Here is a 25,467-nt window from a genome sequence, read left to right on the forward strand (position 1 = left end):
TATTACGACGATGATCACATACCGGGATTGATGTCTGATGATTTTGATGCGTCCTGCTCGGTTTTTAAGAAGTTGATCGCCACCACCAGCACCATCCTCATCCATCATCAGCTTTACATCAAATCATCATCCTTTCAATCTGCATGACAATCTCGACGCCCGATCCTCTCTCTACACCCTTTATTCTTCTTTTACTTTTTTACAGTTTGTTTTTTTACTGCTCACGCTGGTAAAAGTAATAAAATAATATATTCTCACAGATATCAATAAAACCATTTTTAAACATTTATTGCCTTTACTATTGCTGGTAATTTCACTTGGAGTCTAATCCTTTAGTGTTATCTGCCAATTCTTCTTTGTTCTCTCTCTCTCCCCTCCCGAGGGAGGGAACTGCAGGGGATTAAGAAACCAAAGGGATGGTTGACTTCCCAACGCAAGCCCCCCACACCCCCACCACCACCACCACACACACACCGCAAAGACACAAATCTTCCCGGATCTCGAGTGACGCATGCCTGACGTCACTCGCCGCCCACACTTATGCCACGTGCCAGACGCACCAGGAGCTTCGCACGTGTTTGCGTCCTCCCTCGCACGCGTCTACGGTTGTACCACGTGACAGGACGTGCATGAGATTTCTCTCTCTCTCTCTCTCTCTGCGCATTCATTATTCGCCATACACGCCGCTAAACGACAAATCCTGCAATCTTTTCTTTCTTTTTTTTTTTTTTTTTTGGTATTTTTTTTCACATTTACTCTACGTACACAACCACACGATTTCGGTCATATGGTATATGACGCATCACGGGTTGTAATCAAATTCTTATCGCACATCTCACTTGAGATACGTGCGTTTCACTTGGGGATGTGTGAGAGTGGGGCTCACCACATCCCTAAGTAATGAGATGTGCGGCGGTGATGGAATATAACTAATTATTTTGGTTAACAAACAGAAGAGGTGAAAGGTGTCACACAATAGTTTTGTAAAACGTCATTTTACGTAATCCGCTGTCAACCCTTAGTTGATGTCAACCGGCTCTTCTCAACTACAGGGCATTTAATTCGCTAGTTTTTTTGCTTTTTAAAGTTTGGAAGAGAGAAAAACTTTGATAGAAAAAAAAAAGTTTTGCTTATCAGAGTTTTTTGATAAGAGAAATTATTCAAAAGAAAGTTTTTCTTTTGTTTATTCGTGTAGCATGAAGTATAGAAATGTAAAAAAATGAGAGAGGAAGAGGAGGTTGGTGGTGGTGGTGGTGGGTTGTCATGAGATGGTGTGTAGTGGTGGTGGTGAGATGAGTGGTGGGAAGTGTAAAAATAATTTTTTTCTTGATAGAAAACATTCTTTTACCCTCTACATGGTGGAAATGTTTTCTATAAAAAAGGATGCTTTTTAAAGAAACTCTCTCAACCAAAAAGTCTCTTTTGTTTGGAAGGGTTAGAAAATCCGTAAGGATTTTTCATTTTTCATCACTTTTTCTAAGTCTCACTTCCAAATGTGCTCTTAAAAGTTTTTTAAAATTTGTCTTAAAAAATTTTGAAGAACTATACTTTTGGATGCATTTTTTTTTAATTTATAACCCAAAGAAACCGTGGCTCAGCCTTCTATACCTGCAATCATCATCATGCCGACAGCGTAAAACTCCGAGGCTCTAATTACCATTTTTCTCATCCAAAATGCATGATCCAAGTATCGATTTTTAGTAAATCAATCATGCTGAAAACATCTCTAAAGTTAGAATTTTAAAAAAACACCAAAATCTGATAAATATTTTTTATTAAATAGGTTTGGGAGGTTTTTATTTTTCATATATTTATTTATTTATTTTCAGCCCCACCTCTTGCCCACTCCTAATGAACCTTATCTCTTTTATGGTCCAACCAATCTCAAATTCACTACTTCACATAAAACGTGTTCAAACCCAAGCTGGCTGTTTGTGCTCAGAATTGGTATAGGCCTAGGAATGTTAATGAATTTGGTTTTGTCCGACCTACTTGATTCCATTTAGTTGCATTTGGTAAGCCAAAATAATATTTTATTATAATTAGATGTTGATGTGGTTTTGGGTTTTTGATATCGAATCCTACAAATATCTGAATTTGATGGACATTCAAATCCGTTTACACGTAAAAAGAAGTAAATCTGGTATGAGCTTTTCTCCATCAGAATCCATATAACCAACATCCTATTAGTCAGATATGATATTGACCACATATGATATGAATCCGATCCGTTTACATCCCTATATAGGCCTGAGCTTGAAGAATGTTTTATTCTTGTTTATCACATGGAGAAACTGCACCCATGATTGAGACTTGGCTGTGCTGGTCTTAGCCCTACAGTCACTGTCCTGGCAGCTTAAAACTCCTTAGGCACCTTCTTCAACCCCAAGAAGCCTTCTTTTTTGGGATATGAGATATGTTTTTAAACATAGTTCCAAATCAAGCTGGCTGTAGACCCAAACCACCACTCATGGGTATTGAAAAGGGAGCACCAACTTTGAACTTGGCAAAGTTTGGGATTTTGCAAAATTTATGGGCCCGTGCTAAATGGAATATGCTAAATGGGTTTTTCTGCTCTTCGGGTGTTTTTTTTCGTAGTTTCGACTTTATAAATGTGTTGGGCTTGGTCGATTTACGAGGAATCCATACTTGGATCATGTGTTTTCGATGAAAAAATGATATTTGGAGCTTCGAAATTTTACAAAGATTTTGGACTGCTGATTTTTTAAATGCTATAAAAAACCACCTATGTGTCCGAATCGAACACTTCAAGAGCCGATTCCTATAAATTCAATTACATAGATGACATCTGTATGGTCAGAATTTAAAAATAAAACAAAAAACCCTGCAAATCTCACGTGCTAAATAAAATATGTTAAATAAAACATGCTAAATGGGTTTTTCTGCTCTTCTGATGTGTTTTTTTTTTGCAGTTTTGACCCCATAAATGTATTTGACATGGTCGATTTACGAAGAATCCACACCTGGATCATGTGTTTTTGATGAAAAAAATGGTATTTAGGGGCTTGAACATTTACAAAGATTTTGGACCGTTGATTTTTTGAACGTAAAAACTCACCCATGTGTAAGAATGGAACACTTCAAGAGCCGATCCGTATAAAATCTAATACATAGATCATGGTCAGAATTTAAAAATAAAAACAAAAACCTGAAAAACTCATTTAGCATGTTTCAGTTAGCATGTTTCAGTTAGCATATTTCATTTAGAATGAACCCGTTACTCTCTCAGTATGTATGTATTTATAATAAATATATATTAGTTTGTAGCTGGGCAATCCATAGGAGCGCAACTCAGAGTGGAGTTTTGTTGAGTGCCCATCGTGAGAGTGATGGATGCTCGGCATTTTTCCCACAAAAAACACTGAAAACAACATCAAAATCGTGCAAAACACCATTTAGTGGTGGTTCTGGACCTTCCCAGTTCCACTGGAAACTTTAGCAGTGGTCAAAACGGTTGCTAAAAAGTATTTTTTATTAATACCTGGTGCATCTCCTGTGGGCGTTATCGACGGTTTCAACCACCGCTAAAGGTTCCAGTGTAACTGAGACATTTAGCGGCGGTTCAGAACCACCGCTGTTTTGGTATGCTTGGACGTCCATCACGCATAATGATGGACGGCCAGCGTTGTTCCACTGTAGCTCTGCACCTAAGGGTTGCATCTCTCTCTCTCTCTCTCTTTCTTTCTCTCTCTCTCTCTCTCTCTCTCTCTCTCTCTCTCTCTCTCTCTATATATATATATATATATATATATATATATATATATATATATATATATATATATATACATGTGTGTGTGTACGTCGTGGAGTGTAGTGTATAATAAAAGGTGAAATATTTGGCTCGAGACAAGAGGTCTAGAGTTGAAATCTTGTTGCTTTCATCTTCCAAAATGTATTTATGATTTAACTTTGTAAATGACAGCTTGAGCTTGGCTCAGCAGGTTAATAGTCCAAATTTCTATTATTTTCAATTTTAAAATTGCATTTTTTATAAATGAGTCAGTTCAAGCTAAGCCCATTTAACTAATGTTCACCAAGAGCTCGACTCTCAACAGGAACAAGCCGAGCTTGAACACCCTCTGTTCGGTTTGTTCAACTGGTTTGCCAGCCCTACTTGTAGGCTGTCTTTCGCCAATAGTTTCAAGACGTGCATTTATACCAAAACTGGCTTGGGCAAGAACTAGAGCTTTCTTAAGCTTGCCTACACAATTAACGTGCCCTTGGTGGTAACAGCATTTCGTGACATGAAATATGGCTCTTCTATGTAATCCTTTTCTCTTTCCCTGGTTTTTGTGCATACTGTAGGCTATAAAATTCTGCAATTCATCGAGTGTAATGTATATGCATGAGCACGTGCCCGCCTGCGCGCATGCATGCAAGAACACATGCATGTTTGAATCAAAACACCTCCTATAACACGTACACAACATACAAGATATCAGTGGCAAAAAGGATCAAAAGAGAAACGATAAGAAGCCAACAAATATGTATTTTTTAGCATCAGTCTCAGTGTTGTGAAAAGCGTTGAGGCTTAGCGAGGTGCTCCACCAAAATTTGAGGCGAGGAGTAAGCCTCAAAATTTTTGTTTTTTAAACTTAAAAAAAATATCTAAAAATTATAAATAAATAAATAATGCTTTATTGATGAAGCAACAACCAACAAGAAACAAAAAATCTCAAATAAATACTGAAAAATATGAAATTAACATATAATCCAATGAATTCAGATTCATATTCAATAAGATTTAACATATATAACTTGGAAACTAACTTCTTTTCTCCTAATCTCTACTACAAAAATAATAAAATTTTCCAAGCCATACAGGATTTATACAATCTCGATATTGTACTTGCCAAACAATTCAAAGAGCATGGTGCTTAAACTTTTAAATGAACAAAAAAGTTATTTCAGCGTCATGCTTATGAGTCCAGGAAATATTAAAGAGTATACAACTTTTTTTTGTCTTGAATAACTCTGTTTCAAGTGAACTTGAAATCCTGTAATATGTGAGCAGTGAATGCAAAATTAAAGATTGCTAATAGGGTGCTTGGACCCACCAACTTTATTACTAATGCTGCTGAATTCACCTTCTGGGGAAAAAAGTGCTCGAGCTGTTGAAACCATAAAAAGAAAACATCATACTACCTCTGCCACTAAGGTTATCTTGAAAGAAAATATTGTTGTGGTATTAAAAAAAGTGCCAGATAATTTGTGATGCAAGGCTCCAAAATCTTTTTGGGAAGGCTCGTGTTGGGCATTTTGAAATGTTAAAACTTATCGAGTCTCACATTCTTATAAAGGAGACCTCTTCTCAAGTGCCAGTGAATGAAATCCAAGGAAAAAATGTAGATGATGAGACTGCGCAAGTAGAGATTGAGGGAAGTGCAATGGCTAAGACAGGGTCAGATAAGAAACGTAGAACTAAGGAAAAGACCCAGGAGAGTATACCACAGGCTAATCCAAGTGATTATGCAACAGTGAATGTGCACAACATAAACTTAATTTACTTGAGACGGAACTTGGTGGAGGATTTGCTAGATGATCTGGAGAAATTTCAGGACAAAATTGTTGGTTCATTTGTGAGAATCAGGATTTTTGGTTCGGGTAATAAGCAAGACATGTACAGGCTTGTACAAGTTGTAGGCAGGGCACCCAAATTTTAACGCTAAAGGAGATTAGAATTCGACCGAACTGCAGACTGAAATTTCACACAAAAAAATAACAGAAAATAAAAATATATACAAATATATAAAATATGTACCTCTCTTCTTCTTCCGAAACCCAAGCTCGGGTTAAGTTGACAGACGAGACGAAGAGAGGTGGGAGACACCGAGATGAGAAGTGGGAGACGAGTGAGGGACTACGAGAGACGAGTGAAGGACTGGATGCGAGAGAGAGATGAGCGAGAAACGAGAGAGAAACTGCAAGAGACAAGAGAGAGACTGCGAGACAAAATGAGAAATTAGGGCCCCCGACCCTAATTAGGGTCGGGGCCCTGATTTAATAACATCTAACTTTTGGTCAAATGGGGGGTGCATACACCTCACATTGAGGCGCATTTCGCCCCAAGGCGTACACCTCAAGGCGTGTGAGGCGTACGCCTCGAGGCTTTTACGCTTTATACCAGCGGCACAAAGGCCCTCGCCTTGAGGCGAGGCGCACTTTTTGCCCCTTGAGGCGCGTTTTTAATAACACTGATCAGTCTGTAAATGAAAATATCACTATAACAAATCAACACAGTTCTCATTATATACTATTGATTGATTCACACTTACACTAAACAGATTCAGTTCTGAAAAGCACTAGGCAATAGAATTTTGCTCGCATGATGGGCATTCAACTGCCAAGAAGGATCGAAATACATAGGCAGATTGCTCACCATTCTGCACGCTGTCACCCTAGACCTCACACAAAATTATTGAGCATATGTGCATAAACCGCTTTAGCAGCAGCCTGCTACTACTGCCTGCTTTGCTGTTGATAATAATGTGAATATGCATGCCTGCTGAGATCAGTATCATAAACCATTTTTGATGCATCATGTGCAGAAGGTGCAGATAGGTGGCGGGGCACACCGCTGGTCTCACTCGTATTGGCCTGGCGTAAAGGCATTGGTGGCATCTGCTGCTGCTGATAGTTGGATGCACTAGGGATGGGGTATCTGTAACTACCATAGTTGCTACCATGTCCAGAGCGTTCTTCAGTCTGGTTGCCTGGGCTTGATTGAGAAATCCCAGAGGGTTGTGCAACCAATTGCTTAGGAAATATTTGTTGGGAGGATGAACTCACAGTATACTGGACAGATGGTAGGTTGTAGGAGTAGAATGGTAGTGTTGGTGGAGGTTCCATATCAGATCTGATCTCAATCTGCCCTCGTGGTTGAGAAAACTGAGGCTGAGGATAAGGGGAAGCCCACTGTTGCTGCTGAAGATGATAAGGAAGCGGGCGTGAATTTGGTTCATTCTGACAAGGTTCAGTTTGGGAATTCTGGATTCCAGATGGGCCAGCTTCATGCCTACTCTGATATGAATGATGGGCATGATATGGAATGCTGCTCTGTGTTTGGTTGTAATAGGAAAGTTGTTGACTGGTGTTAGCCTGATTCTGGTACTCAACCACTGATTTTCCTGGTGGAAAAGTCGATGAAACTGATGGCTGGAAGGAAACTTGTTTGTATGGCATGTTTTGATCAGCTGCTACTGATGGTAGTGAAACTAAGGTGGCTGTTTGGTTTGGTAATGAAGTGTAACCCATCACATTTTGGATCTGCACTGTAGAATTACGGACATCAGGCATGTTTTCCAGTTTAGTTACTTGAGTAGAAATAACAGCTGCTTCTTTTTTTGAATCTGTTTGCATGACATCTGGGCATCCCTTCTGAACTACTTGCAGGTTGGCTAATTCTTTCCGAGTTTCAGCGAGTTCTTGCTTGTCCCTCATGACCTGCACGGACCTGTGAACCTGAGGCAAAAGCAGGACTTATCAAAGGTCTTGCAAAGAAATGAAAATCCAAATTATGGCAGAAATATTCAGATGGTTCAAATCCAAAGAGCTTTTGAAGCTAATGCTTTTGGAATCAGGATACAGACGCTTGTTGCATTTTTATTCTTACAACTTGAGAAAACTAAGTCGGTCAGTCTCCAATCGCTCTAACTAGGGATTCCCCTAATGAAAAGAATGAGCAGTGGTCAGCAAAAAAGCACTTTTGTTGACCGATTGGACGCACACCCGTGGAACTTCTTAAATTATTTTTCTTCACAGTTTAAAGTACTTGAGCCAAGAGAAAGCACAAGAGCATTGAGCACATGAGAGAGTGATTGTAACAGCAAATCAATTTTTCCATGAGGAACGGAGAAACCATCCCTGGAGTAAGAGACCTGGTAGCGATGGACTATGACTGCGACAGTCACTTCTCCAGCAGCGTAGAATCGTGGTGCACCCCTTGACCTCCAGGGAGACACCTTGCTCCGCCTTAATTTTGGAAGGGGAACAGAAAATCAATTAAAATATTAAACATGAAAGATGGGAAATAAAAGGACATATACCTTGTACTCACCCTTCTCTTCAATCTAGGACATATACCTTGTACTTGGTATAATTCAAAGCCATTTCAAACTACATCTCTTGACTGTCGTTTGTACCATAGGTGCCATTAACGTTATTCAGCCTCTGCTATTGCACCAGCAACCCACTTCATAAAATGCATCTCTGCATCTACATTCCAGTTTGTTGCTCCTCTGTTGGACAACACTAACTACTTGTTTGTCTAACCATTGTTTACAGGGGTATTTTTGTACGATTGGACAGTTAGTTTTCCTCTTCAATTTTCTCGACTTCTCTAAATTCTCATGGTATCAGAGTGGACCTTACCTAACCATGCGATCAGGAACTGGTAAGTGCCCTTCACATTGTTGAAGTCATTTTAATATTTTTCTCCTTTTTCATTCTCCTCCATTCACGCATCTCTTTCTTATTACTATTCTTTCATCTTCCATTGTTTCCTTCCTCTAGATCTGCGCCTGTTACCAGATCTATTCTCTTTTCTAGATCTGACCAAAACTTAGAGTAATCATATCCTTCCCTATCGGGACCTCTGAATCAGTTCCAATCCTCTCCTAAGCCATGTTCCCCCTTTCAACCAGGTTAGATCTGAAAATATTCCAACCTACCTAGCTACATTTGGTGCAGCTCGATACCCAATAAAATGCAATTGGTAAAAAATGATCATAGAAGCAATGTTAGTAGGTGCATACTTGATGAGTAGAATGCTATCAACATTGAATGGGTTAAAGTCAACAGTCCACACCATATGTTGCTGCAATCCCATGTCTATCTTAACAAGTTTTCAAGAATGTTGGGGTGTTTCCAACATTTCACATCACACCTCAATAAACTCCACCCTAAAGATTATGTGTTCATGAGATAGTTGCAAAGTGAAAAAGGTTGAGTCTTACAACCGAACTAATAAAAAAGAGTTGTTGCTTTGATATGGCCTTGTTTCTAACATCCTATCATACTTAACCCAAAGATGATCGTGATTCTAGTAAGGCAAACCTTCAAAAATAGGAAAAAGAACCCCTATTTAATTCATAATGACAAAGTTCAAAATTGATAAGAACAAGGACCACACAGGCAGAGGATGTATACTATAGGTAAAAAGGGTATGTATGCTTGATTTTCCTATAACTTGTACCAACTCTCCTTGTGTCTTGTATTCCTTTATTGAAACCCCTGAAAAAGAAATGTCTAATTGACCGGCTTCCTAGAGTTACCATAAGCAAGAAGACATTGTTGTAATTATCATCTCTTACATGTCACGTGTATCATGTTATGGCAAAGATAATTCTTTTGCCATAGTCCTCTGTTTATAACTCCCAGTGCTTTTTTTAATTGAAAATAGAGAAAATCTATGATGACATGGAGGAAATTCAAGGAAGAAACACACAAAAATAACAGTTTGAAGTACCTATAGGAAAGAAGGTATATCAAGAAGCAGATAGATTTTTACAATGAAGTACTAACTAGATGGGTCCACATATATTTGGCATCTAGTTGCTGATGGTCAAAACAAACATATGAGGCTAACTATAAGGAAATATTTGCTTCCTTTAGCACTCAAATTCCACAAAGAAGCTATTACTTTCCATGTATATTGAATGGGATCTTCATAAACATGAAGTCAAGAATGCCTTATGAAATGGTAATCTCTATGAATTATGAATATGGCATTACATGCTCCCCCTTCCTCTTCTCATGGCATCTTTCCATAGAGAGTGGAGAAAAAGTGCAGACCAAAGAAGTCTACATATGTCTATCTCTAGACTAAAACATATGACCCCACGCATGGTCTAACAAATTTAGTGATGCAATAAAGAAATGTCAAAAGATGTGCAGCAGCTCGTGTTGTTGATAAAAAAGTATGAAAACATTCAGTCTGATAGTTTACTTGGATGGGGGGCCTAAATAATGCTTTAAAGAAATTTAATAGTTGAAAGAATACTTCAATCAAGTATCGCATAGCAAGGACTTGGATCACTTACTCAAAATTGAAGTGCTAGTCAAAGAAAAGTACACATTCAATAATTACTCAAAATCTTTAAATCTTTATTTCCCAAAGCAAGTATGCATTCAATTTCTTTCACCAAAATGATACTCTATGCAAACCCCCCAAAAAATGAATAGCATTTGAAAGGCTGCCTATTGAAACTATTGGTTCTTTGCATACATATATATACCCACAAAATGTTAGGTCACTTGTTAGGACCCTTTAAAACCATAGTTTCAACTTTCAGGTGTTTTTACCCTTGATCTGAACCATTATATGTGTTTATCCTCGTTTATTTACTAAAAAAGCATGCTCTGGATCAAATGGATTTAATGAAAAAACTTAAATATTTTATACTCAAGTTTTAGTACAATATCAGCCATTGACTTTTTTCTCAATCCAAAAAACACATCTGATAACGAAAAATACCTAATTTAGTACTTGTCTTCTACCGAGTAAACTATGACACATCTACCAGTTCAGATCAAGGGAAAAAACACATGCAACTATGATCTTCTGAAGGGTCCTAATGAGTGACCTAACTTTTTGGGGTTAGGATGATCTCTACTCTGGTACACACACAGACATGCATATATATATATATATATATATATATATATATATATATATATATATATATATATATATATATATATATATATATATATATATATATATTGAGAGAGAGAGAGAGAGTAATGTGCCGGTTCTGCCCACTTTCTCGGTCTGCCCCTCAAAATCACATTTTTTGGTATATTTTCTCACATCTAACACCATAGATGTGATCTATAGGTTTTGTTTAGTGGGAACCGACCTTTGGATCACCGGAATCTGACCTGTATACAGGTTTTTCCGGTGATCCAAAATCAATGGCTATGAAGGTACCAGATTTTCCCAGCTCATAAAAATATGTTTTTTCATCGAAAAAACATGATCCAAGATTTGATTCCCACTAAATTAAGCATGTTAAACACATCTATTGGTTCAGATCTATCATAAAACACTTAAAAACTATGGGGCAGAACGAGAAATGGGGCCTAATATATATATATATATATATATATATATATATATATATATATATATATATATATATATAGCGCGAGAGAGAGAGAGAATAATGTGTAGCTTCCCGACCATTTATCTCCTAGACTCTCCCAAACCCTTTAGAAAGCATACTTGCATGTGTTTTGTGCTCAATCTAAACTCATAGACGTGATCTCTATGCTTTATTTAGTAGAAAACATGTATTAGTTTAATCATTTTTTATGTTTAGATGTGTTTTTAGCACCACAAAAAATCAACAGTATATATTGCACCAAAAATTTAATTAACTAAAAATCAAGAATTCTTGTTAAATTGATTCAATCCAAAGCATGGTTTTTAGTAAATAAGAAATGATAAACCAGGGTTACCGGAAGCGCCCATGGGATTAGGGAAGTGTGCTTCCCGGAAACGAGCTTCGAAAGCGTGAAACACGCTTCCCATTTCACTTCTCACTCACTTCTCACTCATTTCCCAATCGCTTCCCAATATTAGGACGCAATTTTTTTCTTTTTGGGGGGTTTGGAGCCTTTAACAATTTTTTTTGCCTAATATTAAGAAAATTTGATTAATATTCGCTTTTCACTCAAATCCTAGGTTGTTTCTCTCTTCGCTTCCTAGGTTGCTTCTAAGTTGTCCCACACTTCCTGCTTCCTAAAATTTTAGAAGTGTCTCGCTTCTCGCTCCCGCTTCTTCGACTGACAACTCTGTGATAAACACATCTACAACTTTGGATTATGCAAAGAACTCAAGCAAGTATGTTTTTTAGAGAGGTTTGGGACAATTTGGGAGATAAATGGTCACGAAGCTACACAACATGTATATATATATATATATATATATATATATGGGTTTATCTAACATTAAACTAGTTGTGTTTAACACTAGTTACATTCAACTATATTGATATGACTAAATACCCTTAAATGGATTTTTGAAAATGCATGATTACTTTTTTTGACATTATAAGTCTTTTGAACTTGGAGGAAGATGAAAAGTCAAAATACCTTTTCCAAAAGAGTAACTTTATGAATCTATCAAAGTTACCTTTACCTTAAAAAGTAACCATGCATTTTCAAAACTGTCATTCTTTTAAGGGCATTTTATTCATTTTAATAAGGTTGAATTCATTTAATGTTAAACACAACTAGTTTAATGTTATATATATATAAAGGAAAACATTTGCTACAATCCTTTGTAAGTAAAACAACTTAGCAAAAACTTTTCCTTTTTTTTTGATAAATCTGACCTGTAGATATGATCTACATGTCTGTTTTGTGAGATTTGACATTTGCATGGATGGATTCTGATGTGTGAGTGAAAATTTTTTAGCTAAACACTTCAAAATTCTTTGACTCTTAAAACATAGTTTTTTCATCGAAAAAACACAAACCAAAGGGTCAATTCCTAACAAATTGATCATGCTGAACATATCTACAATGTCAGAATGAGTCAAAATGACTTGCATCACAAGATCTCAACTAGATTGCACATACAAACAATTGTAACAAATATGCCTTCATGCATGTTCCCAGGACCATGGAGTCTGAAGGACATGAGCATAATATGAATAATAGTCATGAATATATACACATTATATATATATGACAAATATTATTTTGTGGGCTTATGCCTTCACAGATGTCCCAGAAGCCCAAAACCTCAAAAGGCATGAGAATTATATCAATAACAATCATGAATGAATCTTGGAATCATATTTTATGCATTATGTATAATTTCACAAAAAAATGCTAGAGGAAATCAGTTTGTTGGTTTCTGATCAGAGAAAACTAAAGAAAATCAGTAAAATTAAATGTTGCTCGAAGACTAGCTTCACAATATGTTTCTTGAAGTAGTATCATAACCAAAAGTCAAACTAGCCGAACAGGAACTCACTTCTTGGAGATGCTTCACAAGATCAAAAAATTTTAGATTTTCTTCACTATGCTTATGAGCCAAATCAGAATGGAACTCATTAATATCCTGCTCAAGAGTGTAGCAAAATGACTCCAATTGTGATAGGCGTCCGTTGATTCCTTCTAGAAAGGAGAGTAGATTGTTTGAATATTTCTTCATGGCTTTTTCAATTGTAGGAATCACCTCAGAATTGAAACCTCCTTCACAATAAACATTTTCTGTCAAGGATCTCCCAGCTCCAGACTCCCAAAGCTCTGCCTACACCAAACAAGTTAAGATGACGAGTTCAAGCCAATATCACATAAGATTACAAATCTTTGACCCAAGTATAATATATATATATATATATAGAGAGAGAGAGAGAGAGTGGGGTGTAGCTGCACAATCCATAGGAGCGCAACCCCGAGTGGAACGATGCTGAGCGTCCATCGCAGGAGTGATGGACGCTCATCATTTTTCCCCACAAAAGCACCGATAACAGCGTCAAAACGCAAAAAAAAAACAAACTTTTAGCGGCGGTTCTTGACCGCCGCTAAAGGTCCCAGCAGAAAAAAGGGACCTTTAGTGGCAGCCAAAAACTGCTGCTAAAAACCCTAAAACGCGCAAAAAGCATGTTTAAGTGTTTTTTTAGCGATTTTTGCACTGGCCGTCCATCAAGCCCAGCGATGGACAGCCAGCACGAACCCGTAGGTAGCTGAGCACCTAAGGGTTGTGCAGCTACCACTTTTTCTCTATATATATTATATTAATGAAATGGCCACAAAGTAGACAAAGGCGGCAAAAAAATGACATTACATTAGACATAGCAGCAAACAGGACCACATGAAGTAGTAACCAATTCTAGTAACATATTCTGAATGAATATGTGTGCGTGAATGTTGAGAAATAAATTATTAGAATATCATGGTGATACATATACAATATGGAGTAAAATTCACTGAGAAACTAATCAAATGCATGCTTAAATAGCCATTATATATTAGCACCACATAAGATAGTTGGCAGGCTAACCTACAGCCATTGTCTCATGGCTCTGGTTAACTTAATTGGTCGGTTACAATCCTGATGATGCAATAAAGTGTTGAAATCACCTACAATGCACCAATAGAATTGGATTGAGGCAGCAACCTGGCCCATTTCTAGCCAGAACAAGCATTTATGTAGAGCTGTATCTGTACCATAATCTGAGGTAAGGGAGAATCTGTTGTCTGTGTTGGAAGGCTGGAAAAAAATCAACAACGAGAACTCATATGTAGAAATAATGTCACAAGTCCACGAAGGGTTCCATAGAACTAAAATTCCACTGGAAGCCTTGACTAATGGCTTAAAAGCAAATTTGCAATCTCGCCAAATGAAAATGACAAGGTACTGGTCCACCACTTCAATTTTGTTCTACACATAAATAATAGGTCTGAACGAAACTGCTTACACCAATTAGAAAGGAATATTTATTGATCACGGGAATTCAATCCCCTTATATTCCAGGAGAAAATCTTTATTGAAAGGAGTTTTGTGCACACCTAAGCCTCCTCCAAGAGCGCAAACAGGGGCTACTCAGGGAGGGGTCATGAGTAAAAGAAAGACATATGAACATAAAAGTGGTTATCAGCATGAGATTAACTCATCACAATTTTTGGCTGTCACAATGATTCGGGGACTCAAGGATGTGGGATTTGGATTCGAGTCAAAATTTCAAGTTTTTTAAAAAAATTGGGACACGACACTTTTTTTTATTAATAAAAAACTATTTTTTTGTATATTTTAACATTAAAGCATAGTTTTTTTATTGAAATAATATTAAGTTGTAATGAAATATTATTTTAAAATATAAAAATATTGCCATACCTGTCGGTGTTTGTGTATCCGCCCATGTCACCAGGGACACAGCACATAGTTCTTGGCTGTATTTATGGTAGGTTTGTTGGGGAACCGTTAAAACATATAGTGGTTTCGCAAAGATCATGTTCATGCTTACAAAAATATGCCCAGACTTTGAAAAACTTGCACCAATTTTCATGAAATGTTAACAAGTCATAAACACCTCCAAAAGCAGTAGATGGCTATGAGAATTTTCAAACCTCTTAATATATTTTTTTCAAATATATTATTTATTTTTGTGATATTTTGATATTCTTGGTATCCATACAAAAACACTTGAAGCCATAACACATACAGAGCTATATTCAAAGAAGATGCACTTCTTTGACTGACAGGCTAACCTACAGCCATTAAATGGTCATGACAAACCCAGCACACTTGACATAGCAGCATCAAGGTCAAATCGTTATGACCTGCATAATTTCATCGCTGACCAAGGGCGTAGACTCTCAAATTGTGAGACTCATGCTATTTGGATCAGTCTTAAGATATCTTTTACATGCTGATCTCGTGTGTGTATCATGCAATGATAGCTGCAACTGCACACCCCCAAGAAAGGGAACCTTCCCATCTTTGAGTTTCCTTAATGGGCCAAATCCATTGCAGACAGGCTTGAAGCTGTTGGCTGAGTAGTTGAAGATGATTGCATAGTTCATTATGTACTTGTTTGATAAGGACCAGATGGGACCAAACAATTTACCTTGACTGATCTACATGCATTTCTAGTAAGCGAAGAAATTCATCTTCTTGATCAGCACTGGTATGAGGTTTATTATCTATCAGTGAATATTGTGGTTTGGTTGACAACATCTCCTCTAGATAGAGATAACACCATCACTCCACATCAAATTCCAAGAGTTTTGAGGAAGGTTCAACAACACTAGAGGTTGTGGTAGAATCTTTGCACCAGACCCTTTCGATAATGAGTTTTTGGCTTTATGGAATTGTCTTGTTTGTCAGCTTGTAACAAGGTTGATCAGACAGCTCATCAACGTCACCAGTCATCTTATTCAATTCAGGTCAGCACTCAAAAGACTTCTCTTTTACCACTCTAAGTCCAAATGGTTCAATGAATGACCTCAATGCATCAACAGTGTCTATTGCCTCCTTGAACTCTGGTACACCTAGATTCTAGGGAAACAACCACATGATAGAGGATCTGAACTTGTCAATGTGCTCTTGGTTCAATGAGTGACGTCAATACATCAACATTGTCTCTTGCTCCCCTTGAATTTTGGTGCCTTGATTCTAGGGCAACAACAATAAAATAGCAAATCTGAACAAGTTTTTCATTTTCTCTAAGTATTCTGGTCAAGAACATATTAAAGTTGGTAGTGGACAAGGTTTGGATATTATATATGTGAGCACTTCTTCATTAGTCATTCCACATGGAAGTTTTAAACTAACAGGTGTTCTTCCCATGTCTTTTATAACTAAAATCCTTTTCTTGTTTAATCAGTTTATATGGGACAATTATTTGTGTTTGAATTTCATCCCACTCACTTTCTTATCAAGGATTGCTGCTTATGGAAGGTCCTTCATGAAGCAAAAGTGAAGCTCGGCTTTACCAGGTAGCAATGAGTTTAGGCACACAAAATGCAGAGCATGCAGCTGCACTTATTGGTGAACGGTCTACCATCAATCACTGGCACCATCGACTGGGTCATCTAGTGCTTTAGGCAGCCCATAAAGTTGTTTTAACTCATGCAATTCCGTTCTCTCACAATAAACCATCCTTAGTGTGTGAAGAATGTCAGTGAAGCAAGTATCATTGGCTACATTTCTCCTTATCATCTCAAAACTCAGTTCCAGTTGAGTTGATCTCTATGGCTTTTGGGGACCAGCTCCCATTCAAATTGTCAATAGACATCACTCTTATGTGCATATTTTAGATGATTTTGACAAGTTCATGTGGATTTATATTACACATAAAGTGGCAAGAAGATCATTGGCACTTTGCTTAACATGGAATTGTTCATGTTGTTCGGTCCACACACTCACCAACAAAATATTTTAGCTGGGTGCAAAGTGCAAACATTAGTGCATGATCTATGTCACAGGGATTCGGCTAGCAGGGTGCCGCACCCGCGTCGATGCGATGCGACGCGGGTGCGGGTGCTGGTGCGGCACCGGGTGCAGTCAACGCACCCAAGGTCATTTTGGTCCAATTTTTCGAACTTAAAAAAAAATTTGCCAAGAAATTTTTTTTTGCCCTATATGTCACAGGGATTCTCCAACTAGGTGCCGCACCCTCACCCGCACCCGATGCGGTCAACCTGACCCTGGGTGCAGTCATCGCACCCAGGGTCATTTATGTCCAACTTTTGGACTTTATATATATATATATATATATATATATATATATATATATATATATATATATATATATATATATATATATAATTTTTTATATTTTTGCCGCACCCGGGTTTTTTGGAAGTACTGCATCCCCGCACCCGCACCCATGTGACATAGTGCATGATCAATGACTGGGCTTGCACTTCTTGTACGTTGACATGTTCTGTGTGTATTTTGGAGTCATGCTTTTGAAATCCCTATATGCTTAACCAATATATTGATTTCACAAGTGACTGTAGGTGATTTCATAAAGTACTTGATTATTCTTGCCTTTCGGTTTTTGGCTATGCATGCTATCCAGGAATTGTGAATGCCACAAAAGATAGTTTGGGGGAATAAGTTTTATAGAAAGGAAAGTAGAGAGCGAGCAGTAACAAGGATTCACCTCAGCAGCGGTAGACGATAAAGAGTAAAAGAGAGATATTAAGGTATATACTTTTGTAGGTTTGCTTCAAAAGTGCACTCGATAATTTTTTTTGTATATCTGCACCTTTTGTATACATGCTGGGCATATATATATATATATATATATATATATATATATATATATATATATATATATATATATATATATATATATATATATATATATACACTCTTGGATTCCCTACTGCCCAGACTTGGCAGTTAAGCCATTGAGAGAAAAAAGTGGCACATGATCTTCATTAAAACAGTTTTATAAAACAGAAATTTGATTTTTGAATTATCTTTTTGAAAAGGTTCGCAAAACTCATAACCGTGAGCGGGCCCACCCACGATTATGAGATACATGAAAGATATAGATCATGGCCATATACCAACATCTCCCACTTGGCCATGAGACTGCTGGTTTGCTCCCACTTTCATGGGCTTCCCAACAAAGATTACGGATTTTCCTTATCATGGTTTTCATCGTAATCTATTCACAAATATCTTAGCCCCATATGAGCTACATGCTTGGTAAACAGGTCTTCTGAGATCCCTTTAGTCAAAGGGTCAGCCACCATATCTAATGTCGGCAAATAGTCAACATTTATCTCACCTTTCTCAATCATTTCATATACATAATGATATTTCACCATTATGTGTTTACTTTTCGAGCTATCAGCTCCACTTTTCATTAATGAGATTGTTGTTTGATTATCACAATATAATTGAACAGGTTCTTTCACGATTTCCAACTATAGTTCTTTTAGAAACCTGTTAATCCAGACAGCAAAGGTGGTGGCTACATTACAAGTGATATACTCAGCCTCTTGGGTGTGCTGAGCAACACATCCTTGTTTCTTATATGACCAAACAACTCCACCTTCAAACAAAAAGATATAGCCAGAGGTAGACTTGCTATTATCTTTGCATCCAGCAAAGTCAGCATCAGAATATCCAATCAATTCCAGCTCATCAGTCTGAAAACACAATTGAAGTCCTTTCGACCCTTTTAAATATCAGAATATTCTTTTAGTAGCTTGCCAGTGAGGCCACCCAGGATTTCCCTGATATCGACTGACAAGACCTACTGCAAAACTTATATCAGGTCTTGTACACAGCATCACGTACATCAAGCTGCCAACAGCTTGAGCATAAGGTACGTTTAGCTTCTGTTGTCCCTCACCTGGACAATCACTCTTACTCAAATTAACTCCTTTAGCTACAGTTGTTCCAATCTGTTTGGAGTCATGCGTCCAAAATTTCTTCAAAATATAATCAATATATTTTTCTTGACTAAGACTAAGGATCTTAGACTTTCTGTCACGGGTGATTTTAATTCTTAAAATGTAGGATGCTTCACCCATATCTTTCATTTCAAAATTGGTGTTCAACCAATGCTTAGTCTTAGTTATCATGTCATTGCCATTTCCTGTCAATAATATGTCATCAACATATAGAGACAAAATGCAAAAATGACTCCAACTTTTCCAAACATATACACAGTGGTCTAATTGATTGGCTACATATCCAATCTTTGTGATAGCTTTGTGAAAAACCAAATACCACTGTCTTGGTGATTGTTTTAGCCCGTACAAGATTTTTTTCAACTTGTACACTTTGTCTTTATCAATAATATATCCCTCAGGTTGTTCCATATATATTATTTCCTTTAAGTCACCATTCAGGAAGACAGTTTTTACATTCATCTGCCATACATCTAAATCATAGAAAGCCACTATGGAAAGAATTATCCTGATGGAGGCAAGCTTAGCTACTGGTGAATAGGTTTTGTATAGTCAATACCTTCTTTTTGTGAGAAACCTTTTGCTACCAGTCTTACTTTAAATTTATCAATTGTACTTTTTCTTTAGAACCCATTTAAAACCAACTGGTTTTCTTCCTTCAGGAAGGTCTGTTAATTCCCAAACTTGGTTCTTTTCAATGGATTCAATTTCTTCATCCATAGCTTCCTTCCAATATGACAATTTATGTGAATTTATTGCATCATTGTATGTCAGATTATCAGTCATTTCATCCAGGTCTACAGAATAACAAAGCTCCTCAGTCAAATAAACATAGTAATCATCCAAATAGGATGGGGGAGCTCTAGACCTTTTATGACCACCCCGATTTTGAGAAGTAGAGGAACCGGAATCAGTTGGTTCATTGCCTAACTGTTCATTTAGATCATCAAGATCATCCAGTAAATCAAATTGATCTTCCACTGGATCAGTAGATTCATTATTGAGTTCTTCTAGGAACTCTACATCTCTACTCTCAATCAGTCCCATATGTTGATGGTATAATTTGTAGCCTTTGGATCCTTTTGGGTATCCAATAAATATGCATCTTACAGATTTATTATCCAATTTATCCATCTTTGGATATAAGATCTTCACATGTGCTATAGATCCCCATCTCCTGAGATGGCACAAATCTGGTTTCAAACCAGTCCATCTTTCATAAGGGGTAGTTGGGACTGCTTTGCAAGGCACTCTGTTCAACATATACATAGTTGTGTTTACAGCTTCACCCCAAAATACCTTGGGTAATTGTGCTCCTGCCAACATGGATCTCACCATGTTCAAGAGGGTTCGATTACACCTCTCAGTAACACCATTTTGTTGTGGTGTTCTAGGCATTGTTCTTTGTCTATTTATCCCAAGATCCTTACAATATTAGCAAAATTCATTTGAGGTGTATTCACCTCCTCTATCAGACCTTATTACTTTAATATATCTTTCGAGTTATCTTTCGACTTCACTTTTATATTCCTTGAATTTCTCAAAAACCACAGACTTTTGTCTGATTAGATACAAATATCCATATCTTGAAAAATCATCAATAAACGTTATAAAATATAACATGCCACTATGGGTTTGGACTCTGAACGGTCCACAAATATCTGTATGGATAATTTCTAATAAATCAGTAGCACGTATCACATTGGATGAAAAAGGTTTTCTTGCCATCTTACCATAAATACAAGACTCAAATTTTTCAAATTGAGTTTCATTAAAGGCAGGTATTATTCCTTGTTGTACTAATTTCTTCATTTCCGTATACTTATATGTCCTAGCCTTTTATGCTAGACCTCAACATTAAATGCACAGTCAATATAAGCAGAAACGGATCCTTTATTGTCACATAACTTGAACATACTATGTTCTTTTACAAATTTTTCTTCGAAAAGGACCCTGCCATGCTTTCCTACTGTGACCTTACTAGGGACAAACCTGACTTCAAAACCTTTACCAGTCAAAGCTGATACAAACACTAGGTTCCTCCTCATGGAGGGTACATACAAAACCTCACTTAATAAAACACTAGTGCCTCCCACATTGAGTCTATAAGACCCAATACCCATTACATCACAGTAGAAATGATTTCCCATATACACTTTATGTTCACCAGGACCAAACTCTTTTATATCCATTGCCCCTTCTGTGGTCTTGGATATATGTCGGGTAGCTCCAGAATCTACCCACCATCCAGACAGCTCTTCGTTTGCAAACAAGCATTCAGACACTATACAGATGACATATTTGTTGTCATTTCTTCTGTTGTTGTTGTTGTTGTTGTTTCTCCCATTGTACCCATAGTTTCCATGGTTCCCATTGTTAGAGAACTTTATCCTGCAGTTTTTCTGGATATGTCCCAGCTTTCCGCATTTGTAACACTTCACTTGAGATCTGTTGTTCCCTTGAGGCCTTCGAAAACTTGCATTTTGACATTTGTTGAACTTGCTATTTTTATTACCCTTTCTTTTAAACTGGTTGGCTTTAAAGGGTACTCGGCTATTGGAGAGCTTGTCCTGAGCTACCATAAGTTCAAATTTCTTATCTTTAGCCATATATTCTTGTTCAATGGCCAACTGAAGGGGTAGTTCGGTCAGGTTAAGGCTTTTGGAGTTTAGCCTAAGAGCAGTGGTTACCATCTTCCAGGAAGCTGGCAAACTATTCAAAATAGTGGATACTTGCATCCTATCTGGTATAACATTACCAGTTATGGCTAGGTCTTTAGCCATTACCAACATCCGGTTGACATGATCAATTATATTATTGGACTCTTTCAGTCTATATGAGTTGTACTCTTCAAGGAGCAACCAGATATGAACTTCTGATGTTGTATCATACTTTGTAGCTATGGCATCCATTATTTCCTTTGCAGTCTTGTAATCCTCAAAGACTCTAATCAAGTTATCATCCATATAAGTTAACATGATGGTCTTAGCCATAAGGTCTTCATTTTTAAATTTGTCATATTTGTCTTTCTCCTCTGTAGTGACAGTCTCTCCAGGTTGAATCATAGTTTTCTGGAGAACATACTCCAGGCCTTCTAGAGTCAAGGCCAAGGGAATCCTACGCTCCCAAATGGGAAAGTTGGTCCCATTTAGCATATCGGTCTTAGCAAGCTCAGACGCACACACCCTACTCGCCATTTTCTGAGTATTAAATTTTTATTATTATAGCAAGTTTAACAGAACAAAAAAAATTTATATTAGTTTTACTTGAACAAAAACCAAAATGGTTTATACTTAATGAAGAAAAATAATTCTTGAAGAGTAAAAATAAATAAATTATTAAAAAGCTTTAATTTGGAAGAATGGTCCACGGCTAAAAAGATAAAATAAAACGTTTTTTGCTAAATTCTGAAATTCAGAGGCTTCTTCACGAAGCTTCTTTGCGTTTCTCGAGGCTTCTTCACGAAGCTTCTCTGCGTTTTCTCTCTGTGTTTTTTTTACAGGGTTTTGCAAAAAAAAAAAGAACTGTGGCTTAAGAAGATCGACCGACAGAGTGTTCGGCGGTCGAGCGGCAATATCGAAAACACTGATCAGTGTTTGAACGATCGAACTATCACCGGAAAGAAAGAAAATAAATTAATTATTTAGCGAGTGGCAGCGCCTGCAGAGGGTGTTCCAGGACACCACTATTTTCAGGTGCGATGAATCTTTGTCGTAAGGCTAAAACCACCGATCACAGCCGGCAGTCACAGGAGACCACTGAGGAGCAGATGATGTTTTCTGATTTCTGCTAAAAAAAATGAAAAAGAAGAAAAAAAATGGCCAAATCTGCCTTAAGCCCCTTTCTTTTTTTTTACTCTTCTCCAGAGACTTCCTGCGGAAGATTCTCGGCTTCCTTCGCCAGATGCGATCTACGACGTCGGGAAGACGGCGTCCAAAGGACCTGATGCTAGGAGGGAGTCGTCCAGCGTGGTTGAATGCAAAAAAAAACTGAAGTTCCTCCTCCCCCCCCCCTCCCTTTTTTTTTAAAAGGTCGACGTGGTTTTAACGTATGAAGAAGAGGCAGAAACTAGCCGGAAGCCCAATTTTCAATGAAGACCCTAGCCGTTGTGCCTCTTTTGGGATCTAAGACGAAAGAGTCTAATGACTCTGTTTCGATGGTCTCCTCCCCTGTTTTTTTTTTTAGGAACAGTAAGACTCAGGGAATTTCTTGGCCAAAAAAAAAAAAAACAGATAGCTACAAAGCAGAATCCGTTAAGGTATTTAACTATGCTAGCAATTATTATTATTATTTTTAACTGATAAAGTTAAAGACTTTATGAAGCCTCTGTTTGTAGAGGCAAAGAACAGAAAGAAGAAGAAAAAATATGTGTGCGTGCTTGTTCACGCACTGCCAGATAAGGGGCTTCTCTATTAAGCCCTGACTTACTTGTATACGCTTAATCTGGTTGCTGGTGACTTGTTAAAACGGGTAATTGTGATACACAATCGAGACAAGCGTTCAGAGCCTGATCACCACCCGTCGGGAAGAGTACCACCGATTGAAAAAGTCCCCTGCACCAACCTTGCTCTGATACCACTGATGGCGCAGTAGAGAGCGAGCAGTAACAAGGATTCACCTCAGCAGCGGTAGACAATAAAGAGTAGAAGAGAGATATTAAGGTATATACTTTTGTAGGTTTGCTTCAAGAGTGCACTCGATAATTTTTTTTGTATATCTGCACCTTTTGTATACGTGTTGGGCATATATATATACACTCTTGGATTCCCTACTGCCCAGACTTGGCAGTTAAGCCATTGAGAGAAAAAAACGGCACATGATCTTCATTAAAACAGTTTTATAAAACAGAAATTTGATTTTTGAATTATCTTTTTGAAAAGGTTCGCAAAACTCATAACCGTGAGCGGGCCCACCCACGATTATGAGATACATGAAGGATATGGATCACAGCCATATACCAACAGATACTGAGTTTAAGTGAAGAAAGGGAAGTGGAAATGGAGGAGGAGAATGCTACAGGACCGCATTGCTCTGATACCATGAGAAGTTGCACCAAAAGCAGAAATTGGTTTTATTTCACGTTTTGAGGATTCGATGGTTGTACATATGGTATGGGGTAGACCACTGTTGACTATTTTGGATACAACAGATTTATCTACAATTCAGAAATAGAAGAGGCAAGGAGAATCAGTTACACGGCTGCATACGCAGAAAACAAGGACCTGAGGATGATGATCTGCAGCATCATAGTTATCAAAGAATAAGCATGATGCCTGAACAGATTGCGCAGTGGGAATATATACTGTAGCATCATTAGTAAAAAGTTTTGATGGTGCCTGCACAAGAATTAATCAGTGGATCCATCGTGATCTTCATTTCATTTATCTTCGATATCTCCTTTGAAACACATGGATGAATCTGGTTCTTCCTTCGTCAGTCACAGTTCCGGCTTTCTTGTTAATCAGAACACCGGAAAGCATCCCATCCCCATTATTTTGGAGATGATGATGAATCCTTTAATCGCAATAACACATGACGTAAAAGTTTGGTGCACGATAATCGGATGATTCGACGAAAAATGGTAGAATTCGCAGAAAAAAAGGAAACAATCCGTTCCCTTTCTTTCAAGTACTACTATTGGATTCCTCATTTTGCTTCCTATTCTTCCCTTCTCTCTCATGTGTCCCAGTTTTCAGCCCACCAAAACAGATGAGAGAGAGAGAGAGAGAGAGAGAGAAAAGAGGTGTCTGCACCGCAGGCAAGCCGCGACAATTTGAAGGTTATTTGAAACCAAATGGTGCTTGTTTACACGACCTAATAACGAGGTTCAACAGAGACCCAAAAACTCGTTCAATTTGGCAATTAATCAACACCATCCAATCCTAAAGGATCGGTTTCCCGACTCCGATTTCCAATCAGTAGAGGCCGTAAAAAAAACCACAAAGTGGTCACCAATCAGTAATCCACCGATCAACATGTAAAAGAAACACACAAAAGAACAGAAAGAATCTGAATTGGAAAGAGAGGAGTAACGGCGAGGAATCAATCACCTTGATTGGAGCAGGAGCAGGAGGCTGGTGGTTGAGGGTGGAGTCGTAATCGGTATAGGGACAGAGAACATCGTCTAACCCGAAGTCGAATCCCCCCTTGGCCAACGAACCACCACGACCACTCATCTATCACGACGACGACGACGGGGAAGAAAGGGAGAGAAAGGAAGGGGTCAGCGACAAACAATGGAAGCTGATCGACCGCCCGGTCACCGTGGGCGGCCTGGCCTTGGCTATCTTTGCTACGGTCAGTCGACACAGTCGGGCTGGGCAAATGGGTCGATAAGATCCACGAACCACCGAGTTGATCCGACACAAACTGGTTCCTTACTCCCAGGTAGGGGTGGCAAAATCTGACACGGCCCGCCAACCCGCTTCTTAGCCGGGTTTGAGTTTGGCTTAAACGGGTTCGTGTCGTAAACGGGTCGACACGCTTAACCCGTTTATTAAACGGGTCAGGTTGATGTTAGGGCTATGCCAACTCGTCTGACCCGTTTAATAA

At 38.0% G+C, this 25,467-nt stretch overlaps 1 protein-coding gene across 1 annotated transcript; it reads right to left on the minus strand.

Annotated features, from left to right (window-relative positions):
• Nucleotides 1–6,227: 6,227 nt before the first annotated feature.
• Nucleotides 6,228–25,165, minus strand: LOC149814625 (uncharacterized). The gene is made up of 3 exons (XM_089988371.1): nucleotides 24,966–25,165; nucleotides 13,007–13,285; nucleotides 6,228–7,482 (listed from the first exon to the last, which is right to left on the minus strand). The coding sequence occupies exons 1-3, from the start codon at nucleotides 25,089–25,091 to the stop codon at nucleotides 6,481–6,483; spliced, it is 1,407 nt and encodes a 468-aa protein (XP_089844497.1). The 5' UTR covers nucleotides 25,092–25,165; the 3' UTR covers nucleotides 6,228–6,480.
• Between the last annotated feature and the right edge of the window lie 302 nt (nucleotides 25,166–25,467).

Source organism: Nuphar pumila, chromosome 15 (genome assembly GCF_984573655.1).
Source record: "Nuphar pumila chromosome 15, dmNupPumi1.hap1.1, whole genome shotgun sequence".
Taxonomy (NCBI): Eukaryota; Viridiplantae; Streptophyta; class Magnoliopsida; order Nymphaeales; family Nymphaeaceae; genus Nuphar; species Nuphar pumila.

Excerpts from the sequence above, each read along its gene's own strand:
- LOC149814625 (XM_089988371.1), bottom strand. The coding sequence starts at position 25,091 with ATGAGTGGTCGTGGTGGTTCGTTGGCCAAGGGGGGATTCGACTTCGGG. Across the intron at positions 13,286-24,965 it reads CTGCTCCTGCTCCAATCAAG|GCAGAGCTTTGGGAGTCTGG; the intron begins GTGATTGATTCC and ends TGTTTGGTGTAG. Across the intron at positions 7,483-13,006 it reads TTGTGAAGCATCTCCAAGAA|GTTCACAGGTCCGTGCAGGT; the intron begins GTGAGTTCCTGT and ends CTTTTGCCTCAG.